The sequence below is a fragment of the Gopherus evgoodei genome, chromosome 21 (assembly GCF_007399415.2).
Source record: "Gopherus evgoodei ecotype Sinaloan lineage chromosome 21, rGopEvg1_v1.p, whole genome shotgun sequence".
NCBI classification, from domain to species: Eukaryota; Metazoa; Chordata; order Testudines; family Testudinidae; genus Gopherus; species Gopherus evgoodei.
Genome location: NC_044342.1, coordinates 3,450,276 through 3,472,459, shown reverse-complemented (window position 1 = coordinate 3,472,459; position 22,184 = coordinate 3,450,276). Strand labels below are relative to the sequence as shown.

General features: G+C 39.8%; 2 protein-coding genes and 2 long non-coding RNA genes across 5 annotated transcripts; 3 read left to right on the top strand and 1 right to left on the bottom strand.

The window, feature by feature from the left end:
- Positions 1 to 3,706: 3,706 nt before the first annotated feature.
- LOC115638314 (olfactory receptor 12D1-like) lies at positions 3,707 to 20,714 on the bottom strand. Of its 2 annotated transcripts, none has more exons than XM_030539907.1 (4): positions 20,704 to 20,714; positions 7,399 to 7,534; positions 6,997 to 7,041; positions 3,707 to 4,297 (listed from the first exon to the last, which is right to left on the bottom strand). In XM_030539907.1, the coding sequence occupies exons 2-4, from the start codon at positions 7,406 to 7,408 to the stop codon at positions 3,960 to 3,962; spliced, it is 393 nt and encodes a 130-aa protein (XP_030395767.1). In that variant the 5' UTR covers positions 7,409 to 7,534; positions 20,704 to 20,714; the 3' UTR covers positions 3,707 to 3,959. The 2 variants fall into 2 exon arrangements, with proteins under 2 accessions (XP_030395767.1, XP_030395768.1); XM_030539908.1 differs by having other exon boundaries at positions 3,707 to 4,186.
- On the top strand, positions 8,245 to 8,558 carry LOC115638315. The gene is made up of 3 exons (XR_003997419.1): positions 8,245 to 8,269; positions 8,366 to 8,452; positions 8,546 to 8,558. It is a non-coding gene; the product is annotated as an uncharacterized LOC115638315 (long non-coding RNA).
- On the top strand, positions 8,575 to 8,789 carry LOC115638316. Its single transcript, XR_003997420.1, has 2 exons — positions 8,575 to 8,620; positions 8,706 to 8,789. It is a non-coding gene; the product is annotated as an uncharacterized LOC115638316 (long non-coding RNA).
- Positions 12,128 to 13,249, top strand: LOC115637826 (uncharacterized protein F54H12.2-like). Its single transcript, XM_030539445.1, has one exon. The coding sequence runs from the start codon at positions 12,128 to 12,130 to the stop codon at positions 13,247 to 13,249; it is 1,122 nt and encodes a 373-aa protein (XP_030395305.1).
- Positions 20,715 to 22,184: the final 1,470 nt, after the last annotated feature.

Sequence of the window (22,184 nt, the reverse complement as noted above, 5' to 3'; positions counted from 1 at the left end):
TTAGCCTCCTATGCCACTTTTGAAGTTTGTGTAAGTGCTTTTGAAAATGTTACCCTTAGCTCAATGTCTGCTGGTCAGTCTTTTCTGAAAGTAGGAAGTGCAGCCAGCTGTTGAGATAAAACGCAGGTGCAACTGAGTGCTTTACACATTTAGGTTGGGATCTTCAAAGGAGGGTCATGTAAACAATAAAGATCCAACTCCCATGACATTGCTATGAGAATTTGGCACCTAACTCCCATAGGGTTCTTGGAAAGGCCCATACCATAGAAGCAGAGAACTCAGAGACCTGAGATTGTAAAGTACAAATCATTTCTTCCCATGTCCCAGAAAAGTTTCAGAGCCTCAAGCATCGTCAGTGCCACAGAACTTAATACAAATCACTTAATCCTGTGCCAGAACTGTAGGTCTGTAATTGGTCTGTTAGCATTTGAGAACCAAAGAATAGCACTGATTCCATTCAGTAAAGGACACTGTTCTACATTCACAGTTGCCAAAGTTTGAGTACAGTCAATGTCATCATTTCAGTTATGTGTATTGCAATATATTCTACAACTTGTCTCCAACACTGTCCTTTTTCAGCATGAAGATTTTGACCTACTGTCACTTCTTTCCCTGAAGGAAAGGTTTGTTCCAGCATTTACAGAAGGATACAAATATCTGCTTATATCTGAATGCAAAACCAAGTAGGAGATATAATTCCCAGTTCTCTACTACCATAATTTGCCCCCTAGCCGTGCAGTAAGATATCATTCCAATTTATCCCCAGAGTGAAAAATTTTGCATCAAAGCTTTGTTGTTCATAATGTCCAAATGTTCACTATTTGTGGCCTGCATAACTGCATTTTGAAAAGAGGGGGGTGTTTGTTTCTTTCATTGACCTCTGGCAAACACATTGCTGACTGGCCTGGGTGGTGCATATCATAGGCTGAGAGAGGTGACTCCCCCTCAAACAGCCCAGCATGGCCTGGCCCGCGCTCCACCCTGAGGCCCCTACCTAGCTGCTGCTTTCTCCTTGGCCCCAGCCCTGGCAGGTTGCTTGTCTTCCAGGAAGCATGCTGGGGCTGGGTACTGCAGCAGGGACTTGAAGCAGTTGGGGCTGCCCAGTGCTGGGGGCCCCCGGCACTGGAGCCACTCTGCCCACTGCTTGGAGTGTTGGGGGAACTGTGGACGGGTGGCCTGGGGCTCTTGTGGTGGGATGCGGAGAGAGGGGCTTGGGACTCTGGTGGGGTAAGGGAGGTGGAGGTGGCTGGGCCTCAAGCAAAAGAGGAGGGCCTGGGAGTGTGGTTCCCCCAGGTAGGGGCTCATGCACCGCCCATGCCGACAGGGATGAAATCCTGTTGCTTAACTTTTCGAGGGAAACACATCTCACCTGCACATTGGCTAGAATACAAGGAGAGAGCTGAATCTTCTGAGACTGTGGGTCAGGTTTTTATTTCCAAGTTGATTAACTCCTCATCACTTTAAAGAATCTGAACAGGGATCTTCCACCTCTGAAGTGACTGCTTTGACAACTGGGATACAGAGTTATTTTCGCTCACTATAAGGCTTGAGGCATATTTAATTGTTGTACCCAGTGGAAAAGCTTCAGCAAGAACAATTGGAAAAGCGCCATATCAGGATATCCTTTAGCTAGGCTTGGCAGAATCCCTTTTGTTTTCTAATTTGAATGCATAACACTAGTGTGCACCTTTAAACATTTTGTTTCTATTTTTATCAATTAATGGTTTCACAGTTGTGCAAAATTATGAGTTTTAAATATTTTTTAAAAATTCTTTTTATTGATGTGAACAATCACAATGTTAGAGGGCTGTCCTTTCACCTCCTACCCTGGCTCTTTCAAGCAGACAGAAAACGGAAGACCAGAAGTTGAAAGTACAGTAAATGTGATGTTTATTGGGGTTAGTTTCAAGCATATATATCCACAGCTCTACCCGCCAGCTGAGTCTGTTTCCCAGTGTTCTGTTCCCAACTCTGAAACCGCAAAGCCTTGCCTATGTCTCTGTTCCCCATTCCCCTCTTAGCAGGCCTAAATATCCCTGCAGTGCACGCCCCTGGTCCTACCCCTTACAACTTATGGTCATGTTCCATTTGGGAGGGTCGTGAGTCTGGGGTCTTCATCCAACCTCTTTTGTACTCTGTGGGAGAGGTAATGAGTGACTTCGTATTCTGGCCAAGGCCAGACTTTTCTCTGGCTTTCAGTGTGTCTTATGTCTACCCCCACCCCATTCCTCCTTGCCCTTCTTAATTGGTTGCTTGACCCTAGCTTGAGAGAAGATCCAGGCAACTTTCCAGTGTATGCTCACATATTACACTCCCACCATACCCTGTAACACTTTAGCTCTATCTGCTTGTGGGCAGATGTAAAACACAGCATCTTTGTTCTTTGTTCACACAGATTAGTAAGGGTATAAAAGTATCAAAAAGCCAAACACAAAAGTCTGTGCCAGGCTCACAAACAAGCCTATATACTAATACACAATTGTGGGAAATTATGAGGATGGGTGACAAAACAGGGCTGGACAGACAATAATTACTTAATAACAGGAAATGTTGATTTTAAAAAGTCAAAGCTTTATTGCTGTTAAAACACACAGTGACAACATCAATGCTCTATCACCCAATCCCAGAGCAAACAGAGGCTAGAGTACCATCCCTGCCCATCCTGTCTAATAACCATTGATGGACCTGTCCTCCATGAATTTATCTAGTTCTTTTTTGAACCCTGTTATAGTCTTCACCTTCACAACATCCTCTGGCGAGGAGTTCCACGGGTTAACTGTGTGTTGTGTGAAGGAATACTTCCTTTTATTTATTTGTTATTTGTTTTAAACCTGCTACCTATGAACTCACTCTTTTAGCTCACCTTACCCCAGGCAGATCCAAGGCCCGGGGCAGCTCCAGGCAGCAGCTCAGCAAGCAGGTGCTTGGGACAGCCAAGGGGAAGGGGCGGCATGTCAGGCTCCTCAGTGGCAATTCAACGGCAAGTCCCCCAGTCCCTTTTGGAGGGAAAGACCAGCTGCCAAATTGCCACTACAGACTGAAGCTGCGTGGAGGAGCAGGCACCGATCACAGCTTTTTTTTTCCTCATGCTGCTTGGGGCGGCAAAAACTCTAGAGCCAGCCCTGCCAGGGCCCATCCATACTATAACTCACGAGTCAGCCAATACCTGGCTCTGCAATAATTACTTATGAACTGGCTCTTCTGCATGGATCTCACTGTAGGTATTAGAACAGCTCTGGTAATTCAGGGCTCCCACATGAGCTGTGGTTTGCTACATCACACCACCTCATGAGTTCCTGTTATACACATTTAATTGCAACCTACAATAAATGCCTAGAAAAATTTTTGTGATTGGTTATAGAAGTCATAGTCTTTCTTAGAGATTTTCTCAGAGCCTCCTTGACCTCTTTGTTTCTCAGACTGCAGATGAAGGGGTTGACCCTGGGAGTCAGCACCGTATAGAAGATGGAGAACACTTTATTCAGTGCCACAGCATCTGGGAGCATGTAGACAATGAACAGAGTCCCATAGAAAATAGTGATGACAATGAGGTGGGAGGAGCAGGTGGAGAAAGCCTTTTCCCTCCCTGTGCTGAAAGGGATTCTCAGGACAGCACGGATGATATACACATACGATGTCAGGGTTAAGAGAAATGGAGGAAGAATAAATATAAAGGAGAGAAGGAAAATCACAAGAACCATCCAGCTAGTGTCACTGCAGGACAGTTTTATTAATGGGGTGTAATCACAAAGGAAATTGTCGATTTCATTGGAGCTGCAGAAAATCAATTGTGATAACCAACATACCACAATGGTGTTGACCACAGACCCACTTAGCCAAGACTCACCTGCTAGCTGGAAGGAAAACCTTCTCATCATGTGGGCTGCATAACACAGAGGTTTGCATATGGCTAAATACCGATCGTAAGACATCATCGATAAGAGGCAACATTCTCTAGCTTACAGAGAACCAAAGATATCAAACTGTATGAGGCAGTCACTAACAGAGATGGTTCTGTCCTCCGTCAGGAGACTAGCCAGCAACCTGGGCAGGATGGTGGAGCTGTAGCAGGTCTCCAGGCAGGACAAGTTCCCCAGGAAGAAATACATGGGGATGTGAAGGTGCTGATCAGCCACAACTAGCGCAATGAAGAGGATGTTACCAGCCACAGTCACAATGCAGATCACTACAAACAGCAGGAAGAGAAAAATTTGAAGTTCATGGAGATTCCCAAAGCCCAGGAGGATGAATCCAGTAATGGACGTTTTATTTCCCTCTTTTGTGTCTGCCATGGGGTCTATCAAGAAAAGTAATAATTAAAAAGCAGTAATAGTAGCCTGTGGAACATGCCTTGAAACAGATATATTTTTGGAGGGGCGGGGACGTTACTTTATTTTATTTGATGTTTAAACTGGTTATAGAGGTAGGGACAGGCTTTTTGGAATTTCTACACTTCAGAGGGAGGAATAGCTCAGTGGTTTGAACATTGGCCTGCTAAACCCAGCGTTGTGATTTTAATACTTGAGCGGGCCATTTAGGGATCTGGGACAAAAATCTGTCTGGGGTTTGGGCCTGCTTTGAGCAGGGGGTTGGATTAGGTGATCTCCTGAGGTCCCTTCCAACCCTGGTATTCTATGGCCTTTGCCCTGAAAAGACCATCAAAATCAGCAAGACAGATTTAGTTGAGATAGTAGAAAAATAACTTTGAGGGTAGTTAAGCCCCAGAACAATTTACCAAGGCAGGTTTTTGAATCCCTGTCATTGGACTTTTGAAAAACAGCTCCAACAAACACCTGTCAGAGATGGTCTAGATGGTCTGCACAGGAGGGTGGACTAGGTGACATCTCAAGATGCTTCCCAGCCCTTTATTTCTATGGTTTACTATTCTATCTCCTTGCAACACACATCTCTGAATTTTTTACTGATTCCATAGTGATTAATTGGTATGTGAATTTTTAGTTAAGCAGTACAATATTAGTTGCTTGATTGTTATTCTATGCCTTTTTAAGGGTGTTTTGACAGGTTTACAAATCCTAGACATGTAAATATCAGATACAATATTTGCCTATTTCTTCTTCATGTCACTAGAAATTACATCATTTCAGTCATGTCAAACTGTAAGCTCATGTGTTATAGGGTTGCTTTTATCATCTGTAACCTAAAAAACACTGATGGGCAAATTAATGAAGAAAGAGAGAGCGATGGATGAAGGAAAGGGAAGACTTTCTCTACCTCCTTCTGGGGTCTCACTGACTCTGGGCTTTAACCAACATCAATCCTCGAGAGTGGCTTTTATGCAGTGAATGACTGGGGATATACAAATTATCGTAAATCCTCAGAAATTCCTGCCAGTTTCTCTGGCTAGGCCTGACTGAGTAAACGCAGGGTGTTCTACTTGCATCTAAATGGTCTGCTCAGGATGTGTCTCACAGAAAGAAATCTGTTACACATCATTCATGGCAATATATTTACCTTCTGTGAATCTGACGAGAAAGGTTGTGCTTCCTCAAAAACAAGTATAACAAAAGCTGGAGTCTCTGATGTGACCTCTTCATGCAGGCTTTCAGAGAGTACGATACAGGATCTAGAGTCTATCACCATCATCTTCATGTATCTCAGTAAAGAGACCTGAGAGTTCTACACAGAACCCCCAGTTCCATTCTCCTACTTGGCACAGCTGGCATTTACCTGATCTCAAAAGTCATTGCCTCCTCTTATTCATTACAGGAGAGAGACACAACACCCTGGAAACTTCTGCTAATGCGAATTTTCAACTGCTTCAAAGACAGAGTAAATGCTGCATTTATTTTTAGAACTTACAAACAAGTGTAACAAGTGAACTCCTAACCTAAGTGAGAAAGTTGTGGAGCAAGGAGAACTTCTAGCTTCAAAGAATGTGTTTCTCTTTACCAGTGCAAAGGAACATAGGAATTGCCACTTTAGAGGAGGTCAGTCATCCACCTTACCCATTCTTCTATCTCTAAACTGGCTAGTACCAACTGCTTTAGAAAAAGATCCATAGATTCACAGATCTTAGTCCAGCAGGGTCATTGAATCATCTTCTCTGACCTCCTGTACATAGTAGAAGATTACTTTTAACCCAGTTAAGTAGTAATAAGCTCGATAGTATTCATCACCATGCAATTTTGACAGGTTTCCACGCCCCTTTTAGGGCTTATGTCCCGCCTTCCCACCCCCCGTTTCGGTTGGCGCCGTCGGCCATTTTAAAAAAATGTGTGTGTGTGTGTGTGTGTGTGTGTGTGTGTGTGTATGTGTTTGACTAGGGGAAGTGTATTAAATATCAGGGTGGATTAAGAAAAAAGTTAAATAATATTGAAATCTAGGTTTATAAAGGGAATTTTCAAAGCAAAACCTGTTTGGTAAGCACAGTATAAAAAGGCATTGAAACTAGTTAATATCAATGTAGGTTAAGAAAGAAACATTATAAACTAAGTTTAAAAGGATAATTAACTGAAGCAAAACCTGTTTTGTAAGGACATAACCAAAAACTATAAGGAAATACTTAAAAACTAAGTTTAAAAAAAAATTGACCAAGGCAAAGCCTGTTTGGGGGGCCCTGGGTAAAAAAGTGAATTAAAAGGCATTGAAACTATTGAATACCAACATAGGTTAAAAAAAAGCTTTTTAATATTATTAAATAATATTAAAAACAATACAGCTAGGTTTAAAAGGGGAATTGACTGAAGCAAAACCTGTTTAGTAAGCACATGGCCAAAAACTATAAAGGGGTACTAAGAAAAAGGCATTTAAAAACATTAAAAACTAGGTTTAAAAGAAAATGTACTAAGGCAGTGTAATAAAAGTGAATAAAACATATTAAAACTAGTCAATACCAACGTAGGTTAAGAAAAAACGAGGTTTAAAAGGAAAATTGACAAAGACAAAGCCTGTTCGGTAAGCACAGGGTAAAAACTCTATAAAAAAGTGGCTAAGAAAAATACAATAAAGCTCAGGGTAAAATTAAAAAATGTTTACCTTTGCAGTCTTTTTGTAAAACGAGGCAGCTTTTCTGGTTTAACCCTAGTAAATAAAACACATTAAAACTAGTTAATGCCAATGTAGGTTAAGAAAAAACGAGTTTTAAAAGGAAAATTGACCAAGGCAAAGCCTGTTTGGTAAGCCTGGGATAAAAAAGCATTGAAACTATTCAACATCAGTGTAGATTAAGAAAAAAGAGCAAAGATAGAGAGCACACGGCGGAATCAAAATGAGACAGAGAGAGAAGCAGGCAGAGTCTGTTTAGTAAGCACAGGGTAAAAAAGCATTCAGAATCAGGGCGGGTTACAAGACAAGAAAAGTGAGGAGAGATTCCGCTTTGCAAAGAGCAAAGATAGAGAGCACAGGGTAGGCTTAAAGAGAAAGAGAGAGAATTGTTACCTTTGCCCATCTTTCTGTAGAATGAGGTAGCTTTCCTGCTTCTGACCCTCTCCGGCTTGTTATCACCGCCTTTGGATCGGCCCAATCAGAGGTGGTTTTACAACAGCGTCATAGAATTCATTTTCCTGAACCAATCCTAGTGTTTCAAGAGTTTAAGCAAGAACCTTTTAAAAACCGGCTATTGTCTACCAATCAGCACGTGTTTTTGTGTATAAAAACATGTGGTTTTGCGAGCGGGTTTTTCAACACAGAGAAACTAAACACAAAGGCATGTCCCTGTACAAAACACCTACAGAAGCCAAGAAACTGGAATTGCCCCTGGGTGCGCCAGACCGTGTTCAGAAAAGAAGGCTCCTTTACAGTTATTATGCCAACGAGAAAGGGTTGTTGCCGAGCCCTGTGTTTTATTCTGAAATAGAACTGAAAAAAGAGAAGCCACAGCCGTTTGTGAAAAATCAAGTGCGAAAAAATTTGTTGTCAGATTTGGAAAAAACAGAATTAAAGGCAGAGGTAAACCTTTTTTTTGTAACAAATTACAAAATGTTTATAAAAATAAAGGGTTAAATCTTTTTGTTTTTATAGGGGGGAATGGAAGAAGAGCCTATATATGAGGACATGGCAACTGAGGAACAACCGCAGGATAGCGATGTTGAAAACCAGCCGATAGACCCCGAGTTGTGGAAAGATGGTGATATTGTTATGGTATAAGCTTTATCAGTTGTAAAAAAATAAAATAAAAAATTATTGTATTTACACTTTTAAAAAATGACTTTTGATTTTTTAACAGATAACCAAGCCTGGGCCATACAAGATTACTGCTTTGGTGTGTAACAAACGGCCAACAATTGCAGAGATAGAAACACCCGAGGAGGTAAAGACAGCTTAACTTATTTGAAATATATATATATGTGTGTATGTGTGTGTATGACACTAATTAAGCGTTAATATACGGTTGGTTTAATAATAGGCTGCTGAAACTATGATTGACGGAGGTGATTCAGAAACAAAGGACACAAACGGGGTGTCAATGGTAAAACCCAAAGAACACGACGAGGTAAAAGTTACTTAAATAATTAAAAAATATATATAAATATAAACATATATAAGAGTGGTAAAATAAAACTATATGTTTTGTGTTTAATAACAGGAAGGTGATACGGGGTTCAATGGTGCGTCAGTTGAGGATGATGATAATTCAGAATCAGACGAGGGTACGACTGAGGTAGCACAAATAAACTGTAGGCTTTTTTATTTTAAAATTTTTGCATCAAAAAACTTAAAATATATTTTTACAATGTTTTTAACAGACATTTTCAGAGGATGAAAAGAGGCGGCCTCTAAGCAGAACAGCCGTAATATGTACCTGTTGTTTTTGTGTGAAGCAAGATGTTAAAAAAAAGTCTGTAAAAAGTAAGGAGAGTGACCAGAAAAGCTGTGAAGAAGAAGAAGATGCCGTTATGGTTGATATTATTAGAGCTGTTGTAGTAAAAGCCTTTTACCACTGTTTGAAAAAACAACTTTTGGAAAACTGTGCAGCCTGCGCTGTAAATAAGTCCAACCCTTTTAGTCACCCTTGTATCTTTTGGGATCGCTCAGAAGTATTTTACCAGCTTAGACGTATTTCTTCTAAACTGAACGCGGCCCAGCTGGTAAATGTAATTATAGCTGAAGGTTATAAACTGAAAAAGCTTAACATAACCACTGAAACTATAACCAAAGTTGTTAAAATGATTAGGGAGGTTGGAAAATCATCTGACCGGGTGGCCTTGCTGGTAGACCTGTCAAAAGAGGTGGCCCCCGATATTGGCCGAGCGGTGTGTAACAGGGTTCATCAAATGGATTATAAAACTTTTTACATGCAAGGTTGTGACCCTAGAGGCTTAAAAAATATATATTAATTAAGATGCATTGTACAAATTTGTATTATTTTGCTTACGCGTAAAAAATGTATGTGATTGTGCCGTATATTACATGGCCAATTGGTGTGTAGCAGGGTTCGTCAAATGGATTATAAAAGTTTTTACATGCAGGCTTGTGACCCTAGAGGCTTAAAAAAATATATTAATTAAAATGCATTGTTAAAAAAAATTGTATCACATTTTTTATATTATTTTGCTTAAGCGTTAAAAAAAATGTAATTGTATCGTATATTACTTTGCTGCAGCTTTAAAAGTCAAATGTGTATAAACGTTGTTTTGTTAAATAAAAACAAAAGCAGAAACAAACTTTTGTGTATACAGTGTTTTAAAGCAAGATGGGGTAAGCATGGCAAAGTTGCTAAAGAAAATTTATTACTCACCTGAAAAAGTTGGTAGTTTTGGGGGCATAACACCCTTATTTCAGGCTGCTAAAAGACACTGTAAAAGCTTAAGCAAAAAGCAGGTTTCCGCTTGGCTTGCGGATCAAGATGCTTACGCTTTACATAAACCTGCAAGGCTTAAATTTAAAAGAAATAAAACAGTGGTGTCTAATGTGGATACGCAATGGCAGGCAGATTTGTTTGATATGGCCGCCTATTCTAAAGACAATGACGACCGTAAATATATTTTAACAGTGACAGATATTTTGTCTAAATACGCCTGGGCGGTAACCCTAAAAAATAAAACAGGAAAAGAGGTGGCAGAGGCGTTTAAAGCTATTTTTACAAAGGAGCGCATGCCTCAAAAATTACAACCCAGACCGAGGAAAAGAGTTTTTAAACAAAGCTTTAAAAAATTTGTTTAAGCAATATGAAGTACACCATTTTGTTACCAATAACAAAGTTAAAGCGGGAATTGTGGAGAGGTTTAACAGAACTTTGAAATAAAAAATGTGGAGGCATTTTACCACCCGTAACACCTTTCGCTACATTGATGTGCTGCAGGCCTTCATAGATGGTTACAACAGAAGTTATCACAGAATTATCAGAGGGCGCCCAATTGACGTGACACAAGCTAATGCGCTAAGCATGTGGAAAATCGTCTACGGGGGTAGTTTTAAAATAAAGAGGCAACGTGTGATTTTTAAAAAAGGGGATCACGTAAGAGTATCTAAAACGAATGGCACTTTTGAAAAGGGCTATCAGCAAACCTTTACCGATGAAATATTTATCGTGTCAGGGGTTTTATTAAGAGGACAAAGACCGGTGTATGCATTACAAGATTATGAAGGGGAGGAAGTCGTGGGGTCTTTTTATCCTGAAGAATTACAAAAAGTAAACCCTAACCAGGACCGCGTTTACAAAGTAGAAAAAATTTTAGCAAAAAAAGGTTGGGAAGAAACAAATATTTTTTTGTAAAATAGAAAGGCTGGCCTAAAAAATTTAATAGTTGGGTTAAAGCGTCTCAAGTGCACGACCTTTAATAAAAAAATGACTGAACAAAGTTTTTACATGACATTACCAAGCAATGCCTCAGCGGGGGCTTTTCCTCAAAATACTAGTTCCAATTTTACAATACAACTAGCCAAGCCTTTAAATTTAATAGGGCAGTGGGATGTCGCTTTATCAGAAATTCATTATTGTCACTCTTGGAACACGCTTCTTTTCGATACAACATTTACGTTAGCATCGGAAAAAAAAATTCGAACCTACTACATGGATGCCGGCTATTATTCAAGCATTCACCATTTAATAGAAGTCATCAACAAGAATATAGACAAAGATGCCGAAAAACCAAATGCCTACGTTATTTACAACCCTGTGACTAGAAGGGTTCAGTTAAAACCAAATGATGGAAAGTACTTTTTTTCCACAGGTGGTAAATTGGCAACAATATTGGGAATGCTTTCAAATCATCCATGTAGGATAGCACCGTACCCCGCAGACATTACGGGGGGTTTTAACTCTTTATACGTGTACACAGACATAGTGGAACATCAGTTAGTGGGGGACTACTATGTGCCGCTGTTGCGCTGCGTTCCCATCCGTGGTAGCAACAACGAATTTGTTACCATAATGTATGACAAACCGCATTACGTCCCCGTAAGTAAGCAGCACATCGGAACCATTACTATTGAAATAAAGACGGGTCAAAATAAACACGTTTCATTTAGTTTTGGAAAGGTAATTGTTAAACTACATTTGCGCCCCCAAAAGGCTGAAGAATGGTGACTATGAAAAACTACGGGGACCCCTTTTTGTATAGAAACTACTAAAAGGCCCAGGCTGGCTATGGCTTACCAGGATATCAAGGATTACCTGTTATGTACGGGGCAGGTTTAGGAGGGATATTTCGCAGTCTTTTTAGAAAAGCCATGTCACTTTTAAAAAGAGGTTTTGACATTATTAAATCCCACATGAAAACAGCCGCAAAAAATATAACCAAAGACGTCATAAACCACGTGTCTAGCGCAGTTATAAACAAAATAGGAGCACAGGAAGGTTCCGGTTTAATGGTAATGAGAAGAAAAAAAGCAGCATTGCGCCAGCCATTTAAAGGACCACCTAGACCCTTAAAAAAAAAAAAAGCTGTGAGAAGAGGTCTTAGCCATATACCTAAAAGGCGTCCTAAGAAGAGGAAGCGTCACATTACCTGCGATAAAAGGGATATATTTTAAAATGGCTTTTATTCATTGTGGCTCTGACGAATGCACCAAATCGGAACTGGATTTATTTCAAATAGCCCCCACACAAACCAGTGTTGAAAATAGCTTTTATGTAGAGGTGCCTCCTTTGGCCGCTTTAACGGTAAACGCCCCTCTCGAATTTTTTATTTCGGGACATGGGGATCATTACTTAGACCTTAACAACATGCTGCTGTACATGTGCTGCAAAGTGATAAAAGAAGACGGGTCAGACATTGATGATGATGCCCGGGTGGCCCTAACAAACTACCCCATCGCCACTCTTTTTAACCAGCTGGATGTTACTTTAGGCGATCGTCTTATTAGCCAGAGCAACAATTGTTACCCTTACAGAGCCTTAATAGAGCTAATTTTAAACTACAGCCATGACACCCTCGCTACTCAGTTTTCGACAGGCAGATTTTATAAAGACACAGCAGGGGGCCACAAAAGCACCCTTTTGGTTGGCCAGGCCAATGAGGGGTTTATACGCAGGGCCGAACTAATGGCCGGCAGCAGGAAGCTGGATTTGTTGGGACCTTTACACAGCAATTTGTTTTTTCAAGAAAAACTACTGCTAAACGGTGTGGATTTAAAAATCAAACTAACACGTAGCAAAGATGTTTTTTGCCTCATGAGCGGCACTGCCAATGAGAATTATAAAGTACACATTATTTCGGAGTCCCTGTTTGTAAAACGTGTAAAAGTAACCCCGGGGGTTCGTTTGGGGCACGCTGACGCTTTAATGACAGCCAACGCTAAGTATCCCGTAGACCGGGTAAGCATAAAGGTGTTTAGCATACCGGCTGGCAGTCATGTCAGTAACCAGGAAAACCTTTTTTTGGGACAGCTACCCAAGCAGCTAGTAATCGGTTTTATAGATAACGACGCCTTCAGCGGCAGCTACGTTAAAAACCCTTTTAACTTTAAACATTATAACATTAATTTTGTGGCCTTGTATGTGGATGGCGAACAGGTGCCAGCAAAACCCCTACAACCCGATTTTGAAAATGGAAACTGCGTGAGGGAGTACATGCAGCTCGTGCAGGCTACTGGAAAATATGTAAAAGACCGATCGCTCTTAATTAACCGCGATGAATTTGCCCAGGGCTATACGCTGTACACCTTTGATTTGACCCCGGATCAGGAGTGCACCAACCATTATTCTTTAATTAAAACTGGAAACCTGAGAGCGGAAATTCGGTTTGCAACGGCTTTGCCTTCTACGGTTAACTTGATAGTGTATGGGGGTTTTGATAACGTACTTGAAGTAAATCATAGAAGAAACGTTCTGTTTGACTATATGTAATCATGAACACCGTGCAGCTACAAGATATTTTATCAAAGGACCCTTCTTTTTTAGATGTTTTTTCTAGCGACTTGCTTCCGAAAGGTTTTGTGTCCGGAAGACCTTTGGGGCTTATTGTTAACACCCTCCCCCATAAGTTACCCGGGGAACATTGACTGGCCCTTTATTTACCAAAACTTGGGCCCGGCGAGTTTTTTGACTCCTACGGTTTTTTCCCAGACAGTAACTTTTTCCCTAAGTCTATTATGACTTTTTTAAACTGTAACTGTGATAACGTTGTGTTTCATCAGAGACAACTACAGGACCCCTTAGCTGTAACCTGCGGTTATCATTGTATTTTTTTTTAAAACAACGTAATAATGGTTTATCTTTTGATTGTATTTTAAAATTGTACTCCGATGATTTACCAGAAAATGACTGCTTGGTGGTGCTATTTGTAAAAGGAAAAAGACCAGGCATGCCCAGACCTGTTTTAAGCATGTTTCAACATGTTCAAACGTGTTTATCTTGTCGTGTGTTTAAAGAGGTGCATCAATAAAACACAATTTTTAATGTTGTTTACGTCTTTCATTTTACATTGTTAACCAGTCGATTTTTCGTTTTTTAACAGGGACGCTTTTAAAAGGGGTCGTGTTACTTGTGGCCTTGACCGGCTTTAGCCCTATTTTTAGACGCTCTAAAAATTGTTTATTGGTAACATGCCCTACGACGGTCATAGGCACGTTTAGCTCTGCCAAGGCTTTCATAAAAACATGCCACCCTTTAGGAGTCCTCTTGTTAGCGAAAGAATAAGAGCCGGTTACCCCCCTGACTAAATCAAGCATGTGAGACCCCTCAATCGCCTTCCCCCGGTACACAAAACGGCCATTATCAGCCCAAGAAGAAACATCTTTACGCTGTTTAAGCTTATTTAACAATATTTCAGCTATTTTTTTATAGCGAGGATTTACCCCTTCCAACACCTCCTGAATAACAAAGTCCGATACACCCCTCTGAACGTTAGGAGGTTGAAGCTCCTCTTGCTCTTGCTCTTGCTCAAGGGAAAAAAAGGTTTATTTTAGTCTTTTCCATTTCATCACGCTTGGCCAATACCAGGTATCTTTGCAGGACCCCCTCGTAGAGTTCAGCCTTTTCGTAGTCGGATAAACCGGTTCTTTGAAGAATGTCTTTCATTTCTGAATCCAATTGGCGAGTGGTTGTGGTTCTGATATTTTCTTCACCGCTAGAAGCCCGCTTTATTTGTTCTAACTGGTGGCTAGGAACAAGGTACATTATTTCGGCGTGTTCCATTATCTGTTAATTAAAAGGCTTGACAGCAGAGGGAGTGCAAAGCTTAACAAAGGGCCAATAAAGCCACCAGTTTGTTTTACAATAAACTTTTTTCTTTTTAGGGATAGCTTTTTATCGCTTAGCTTTTTAATAATTTTTCGGGTTTTTTTAAGGATGCTTATTTGTCGAGGTTTTAGAGGAACGTTTCCTTTTAAAGTGTTAAGCGCTATTTCTGAGATGGCTGCTACTAGGTCGTCAGAAGCCATACACAGAATAGCCTTTATTTGAGGCGGCTTGGTTTTGATAAGAAATTTTAAAAGAGCCAGGATTTTTTGCATACGGTAAGACGTTTGTTCGGGTGGCGATTTTTTTTAAAATGGAAGATTAATAAAAAATAACTATTTTTATGGGTTTTTTTAAAGGTGTATGCACAGGGCCAGTCTGGGGGGGGGAAAAGACCTGTTCTAAACCTGAGGTTTTCGGGCGTTGAAGCGTTTAAATCCACCAGCAGATACCCGTAGGGGTTTTTGGTAGCGTCCTCAAAAGCCTCAAAAAAAAATTGTGTTTTACCAGGGTACATTTGCCGGGCCAAAGTGGTGATTTGTAGTTTATCGCGCGGGGGGGGGGGGGGGTTAAAAAGAACCATATAATTAGTATTTAAATTAATTGTACAACTTTTTTTCCCTGACAAAACATATTTTGCACAATGTACATAATACTTAAGTTTTTGTGGTGTAGGTATTTTGTAAAGGCTTTTTCAATTTCACCACTTTCAGAAGCAGACTCCATTAGATCATCTATTATAACCATATTCACTTTATTACTAGGAAATAAATGTTCATCATTAAAAGTATTAGGTAAACCTTCCAAAAATGTAATACATGAAAATTTTTGCAGTAACTCTGTATACAGCGGTTGCCAACAGCTATAACACCACACAATATTTTCAGGCATACATGATAACAGTTTATGACCATTTTCTAACAACTGCTTTATAAAATATGATTTTCCAGAATTTGAGGGACCACAAAGCAAACAGGAAAAGGGATGAACAAACTGAACATGGTTTTTCATAATAATTAATACCCGTACGGCAAATTTTTAAAAGCCTCCTCGAGGGCTCTTTTGTTGTAAATGACTTTTTGGTTTTTTTTTAGAGTTCTTGTTTCTATTAACCAGTGTTTTTTTATCCTTACGATTCCTGGTTGCTGTATTACGATTTCTTTTGGGTCCTCTCCCGCGGGGTAATCCAAGACGAGTTCTTTTAAGCTTTCAAAATTAATTTTTTCACTGTTTCCTGAGTTAAGTGTGATTCCTTTTAATTTCATACAGGTTTTACCGCTGGACAGTTTGTACCCGTATGTTTTAGGTCCCGCGGACACAAACTCCACAATGTGTTCATCTGGGGGTATTTCGCTAGTTAAATCTCCTAAATAATACCCTAGGGGTGGATTCCACTCCCCTTCTTTACTTACAAAAATTACAGAATCCGTATCATGATAAAGACACCGCTGCTGTAAACGATCTAACAAGCGGTAGAGCTCTAGCCGAGCATAAGCGGTGGTAAAGCACGCTATAAACACGTTAGTGTTGCTGGAATGGGTGCAGTGTTCTTTTGCGTACTTCCAAGACACTACGGCTGTGTCATCATCGATAAACTCGCACGATGACACATCGTAATAAGGTACAAAAACGTACTTGAAGAGCTCGTCCAGGTCCGTTACTATACTAGTGTTAGTCAAATTTGTTCGCTGACCAAATTTTCCCCACAAGGCATTTAAAAACAGCTTTGAGTTTTGTCTTTTTGTGGGGTTTACCTTAATTTTGTTTAGACGCAGACACACACCTTCTTTTTCACGGTACTCTTTAACGTACTGTTCTTTTTCAAGCTTGTCCGTACACCAGTGAGGAAAGCCCGAGGCCTCTTGTTTTTGTCTTAGGTGTGTTTTAATGTAGTCTGAAAACAGGGCATCTGAAGAGTGGTTAAAATGCCAGACTTCATAAATTTCAGCGATTTTGTACCCTTTGTTTAAAGCCTCCACCAACTCTATTGTGCACCAAGTCCCTGTTAAAGCCCTCTCCTCCTGACTGTGCCCGCAGGGGTCCTTTTGTTTTGTTTCTGCACAAAGAGCGCACAGGGGAAACATTAGTTTACCATCAAACCTGTATGGGAACACGGGAAAATACAAACCTCTTAGAGGGTACACTTTAACGTTGGCTATGCCAAAGTACTGGCAGATATCCCCGAAACCCTCATACACAATAACGGGATGTCCCACAGGGTACTGTTTAGTTTTGTTAACAAAAGGGTAGAGGCTGGTAAAATCATAGTAATGAACCTGCTCCCCAGGCTGCGGTTTGTAATAAAGGCACCGTAAAGGGCGTCTCTAGGAACCAAAGGCTGTGGCATCTTTTTTTCTCATAAAAATTTTTCCACCCGGTTATCATTTGCTAGCATGGCCTGCCACTCGTGTTCCCACACGGTCCTTACCTCAAACGCCTGGCTTTTTAAAAATTCAGCCTTAATGATGGTTCGGTTGTACAGCTGTCCGTAGGTTGCCTTAAGCAACAGGTTGTAATCATTTTCGCAATAGCAAATGGGGCACCCGTGAAAAAAACACCCGTTAAATTCAAAGGCCGTGGGTTTACCAGCTATAACGGCGTAACCGTCCAAAAAATAGGACCCCATTTTAAACTCGCCACCCTGCAAAGCGTGTTGAATGTAAATATTTTCAGTGTGGGCTACGTACATCAACCACTGAATGGCCGGCGTGGAATATCTCTTCTGCTGTTTGTGGTAATTGTCTAACGGCAAAAGCGCTATGGTTTGTGGTTTTAAAAAATTAAACCGGTACATGGCCATGCAAATCGAGGCCAATGTGAGGTGCTGAAAGGGATCTATACACTTAGTAACCACTTCCTCATTATCCTTTCCGGGGTTTTTAACAATTTGCTTTTCTGTCATTTTTATAACTTCATTTCTGAACTGGTCGCAAGCCTCTTGCAAAATTTCAACATCTTTTTGACAATAATAGCGTAGTTCTTTCTGAAGATCAAAGCTGTTTTGGCGATTGTGCTGGTACCAGTTTAAAAATTCTTTTTTTTCTTCAGGCATCATGTAGTCTACTCCAAAGTACTCTATTTCGGGCATAGGTCCCACATAGTTTTGATTTTTAACGGTGTTAAAAAAGTGCGGAAAGTACCCCTTCGCTTCCTCAAACCCCATAGCTTTGGGTAACTTGCTAAGTTTCATGGGGAGAAAATTTAAAGAATCTATAAATTTAATGTCTAAGTTTACCACCGTCAAGCAAATAAGTTTTCCCCCTTGCGTTACGGTGCTAACAGACATTTTTTCTTTAATTAACTGCCTCAGAATAAAATAACTATCGTAACCTTTAGCGTTATGAGCAATAAAAATGTATCCCTTAAAGCGCTTGTCTACAAAGGTTAAAACAAACTCTCTAATGCATTCTTCCCCCTTAAATTCCCAGCTAGTTTCTTTATTTAAATGCAAAGCATAAATATAATTTGGCACGTGTACCCCCGTTTCTTGCATACATTCAAAATCATAAAACACATAATGCTTTCCCTCTTCTGGAGACCAAATATTACTCAAGTAACACTCGTGACCCTCTATGTTGTCGGTTTTTTGATAGCACTGGGGGCACTTTTTGCTTCTACACTTGTGATTTTTAACCACGTAGAAGCCGCACTTATAGCAAAAAATTCTGTTTTTACAATCAACTTTACCGCTGGTCACCAAAGCGCTGTGCCTTTCTAAACAGGTGTCAGACCTGCAAAACAGCTTACAGCTGGGGCATCTTTTTTTTCACCGGCCACTTCGAGGCACTCGGCGCTATTACACGTACGGCAGTGGTTTTTACAGGCGTGCTGGTGTTTGTGGCTATAGGGAGCGTAACAGTAGTTGCACAAATACGGGGCGCCTATAAAGGCTTTAATATTTAAAATACCGTAAAAATGTTTGTTATGTAACAAAACAAAAACAGTTTTTTGAAAGCTGTACACCCCCCGTTGTAAAAAAACACCATTTTCCATTTTCATAATACATAACGGTAATAGCTACCCCCAAGCGCTCTTCGAAAGAGCTCACGTCTGTCAAGCTAATCATTTTTTGGTCCGAAAACCCCAACTCCTGATGAAGGTGTTTGGCCCCCTCTAACAGCTGGGCATCTGTAAGTTTTTTATCTGATAAAAGACCCAGCACGCTACCGGCAAAACACAGGTTGTTACCCTGATTATTTAAATCAATTAAATGTTTTCTTTTTTTTCAATAATTTTACTGTACGTAATAGTTTTTAGGGGTCTTACAGACCCAACTCCACCAACCCTGTTTCTAATAATTGTAACAACCAGGCGTAAAGTTCCAGACCCCACAATCTCTGCGTTACTTTGCAACACATTAACGATGTTATTTAAAAAATCTATGGCGTTTAAATTTTCCCAAGGCCTCCGTAAAGAAAAGAGCGGGTGATTTAGCCCCGGGGCATCTAAGCGTAGCTGTACAAAATCTTCAGGACCCACCTGATTATTAATATCATCTAGCAAATTTTGAATAGCGATATCGATGGCCACCATGGCTTCTGTGAACCCCATTACTCTGTCCAAATTAACAAAACGAAATTCCTGAAAATGTTCATATGCGTTAAACTCTCTTCGGGGTCTTATCCAGTATCTTACATGCTCCAAATACACCTGTGGTGGTGTATCGGGAGCGGGGGAATCTGGACCTTCAGAAGAAGAAGAAGGGGTGGGAGGGTCTATTTCCCTTTCTTGGTTGGGGGGTTGTTTTTTTAAAATAGCTTTGGCTTTTTTAATTTTTTTTTGCCAAAAGCCTTCTTAATATTTTAGATTTTTTCCATTTTTTTTCCAACCCCTTTTTACATTTTTAGGTTTCATGTGTAGTCACCCTCTTCCTTCCCCCTTTAACGCACTTTCCACCTTTTCAATTAGTGCCCGGGTATCTGCTATTTTTTGGTCTAAAACCACCCTTTCTTCTGGAAAATTTTGTTTTTGAAACACCTCAAGAATTAGCTTTGAAAACTTTTTATCTATTAAACACTTTAAAGATGAACAAACACTAAACAGCTCGTTACAAGCAGCAACTGATGCGGCCAGCCCCACAGGAATGTTGTTATTTGTAGCAAGGGTTTTGTGGGTTCCAAAAGCTGGGGGGTTAACTTCTTCACTCTGCTCAAATCCACCCCTATACACGGTTCCTTCTACAGAGTTGTTTATTTTTAAAGCTGCTTGGGTCGGGGAGGCATAGGTCTGTTGAAAACGAGGGGCTTTACCGCCTCCGCCTCGCTTACCATGGTTTCTGGAAGTTGTAGAGGTAGCTTTGGGCGGTTCAAAAGCGGGGGGTCTGAGCCCCTTTCTCCCCGCCCTGAAAACGGATGCTGTTTTAGAGGTAGACTTTTTGGCCTTTTTTAATGCCGGCTGGTTTTGTTCAATAAGGGATTTGAACGTGCAGGGCTGTTCAAAATCGGTGTGCTTAATACCCTTGCTTCTGACTGCAGCTGCCTCAGAGGGAAATTTTTTGCCCCTCTTTATAGGTTGCTGGCTTTGGGCAATAAGAGATTTGGACATGCAGGGCTGTTCAAAATCGGTGTGCTTAATACCCTTGCTTCCAACTGCAGCTGCCTCAGAGGGAAATTTCTTGGCCCCTTTAAGCGCTCTCCCCTTCAGCATTTCTTCTTGAGGAATAAGGCTTGATAAGTCTGCCGATAAACATAAAAAATGTTTTTTAGCACGGGTTTTTTTTTTACTAACAACAACAAACATGTCCCCCAAATATATATATATTTTAAAAACGTTTTTGCAGTAAGGGGGCTAAAAACCGCGTTTAAGTATAATGTACAAAATAAAGTGCTCTTTTAGTTTACACCACCCTGGGGTGGTACAACGGCAGCTTTTGTACAGTAAAACCTTTAAGGGTTTTTTCCCTAACAATAACAAACAAGCCCCTAAAATGCACACTATTTCCAACGTCAATTTTTTTTTTAAAAAACACACATATTTAAAAAACAGTTCACACCTTCGTCTGTAATTTCAGGAAAAACCTATTGGGTGGTTTTGACTTCCATCATGGTCTAAATTAAAAAAAAAATTTAAACTTTTTTTTCTTAAAAATAAATTATACTTGTGTAGCATATTAATTAGCTTACCAAAATTTAAAGCTTATAGCGCGGCATCTGGAATGTCAAGAAAAAAGGCCTCGTCCTATTTAAAAGAAAAAATGTTGGCTTTTAACTAAGCATAATGCTGTTGTAATACCTTGGCGGCCAATACAAATTATAGTAAGGTTTCTTACCATGTTGTTGCTCCTCATAACGGTAGAAGTCTTGTATTAGCAATATTTCTTTAACAGCCTGGTTCAGCTTTTTGTCCCCCTATTTATAGGTTTAAACCTGCTTTTTTTTAAAAAAAGGTTTTGCCCCCCACCCCCAAAATTAATATTTAAAAAGGCGTTTCTTTAAAAAAACAGGGTGTGTAAAGGGCACTTTTCTAGGAAAAAAGGCGGATGTGGTTTGGGGGGTGCCTATATACTTTAGCTTTAATGGCTATAAATGTTATTTTTTATAGTAAATGTGTTTAAACAGTTAATAAAAAGCCTTTGTAAATGGTAAGATACCCATTTACAGCTTTGTAACCAAAAAGTTTTTAAAAACTGCAACCTGTATTTTTTAAATTTGTTATATGGCCTTAGTTTTTAAAACAAAACTGCTAATTTAAAAATAAACCACGTTAAACTTTTACAAAACTTATTTTACATTGTTAGTAAGTTAAAAAAATTAGGTATTACTTTAAAAACACATTTTAAAACGGTATTTAGCTTTTGTTACAGGGTTAAAAAAAAAGCCGAAGGCTCTGGCTGTTTAGATAAGGGCGTGGGGGGGAGGGGATGGTTGTCTTAGTCGTTTTTTTTAAAAAAGGCCGGAAGGTTTTTGGCTATACACTTTAGCTTTTAAACTTTAATGGTTAAAAAGCTTAGTTTTAATAGTATGTAAGTTAGTATGCTTTTTAATACCTGTTTTTGGCGATTTTTTGCTTTAAAAGAAGACCTTCTCATGTTTTGTTCTTTTTATTTTTAATTTACTGACTTACAGAGGCTGTTTTTGCTGACAGCTGCTCTGCTGCAAAAGCCTGCTGTTTTTACTTTAAAATGGCCCGGTTTAGCCTAAAATTAAAAAGAAAACAAACCTTTTTTTGTTACAACACATTAGTTTTATAGCCCTAAACTGTTTTTGCACACTTACATGTTATTAAAACACCTATGCCTAAATAAAGGCTATGGGTCTTCAGGTTTCCTTTTCACCTTTATTTGTTAAAAAGTGAAAAAAAACAATCTTCTCTCTAATCCACTAACTCACAAAAACTGCTTTGCTAACAGGCGCTTTGCTTCTTTGTCTTTCTAATTTACTGGTTTACAAAATAAGGGATATATAAACCGCTTGTTACTAAAAAAACCTAGGGTGCTTCTGCATACTTTTTATTACAACACATACAAAAGAATTGTTTTTTCAAGTCATTATTCCTTTGCAAAACTTAAGGAAACTTTAACATGTGTTAAAAATGGTGTATTACTAAAAGCTTATGGTTTTAACTTTTATAAAAACCCTTTGTAAAAGGGCTACGTGGCGAAAAA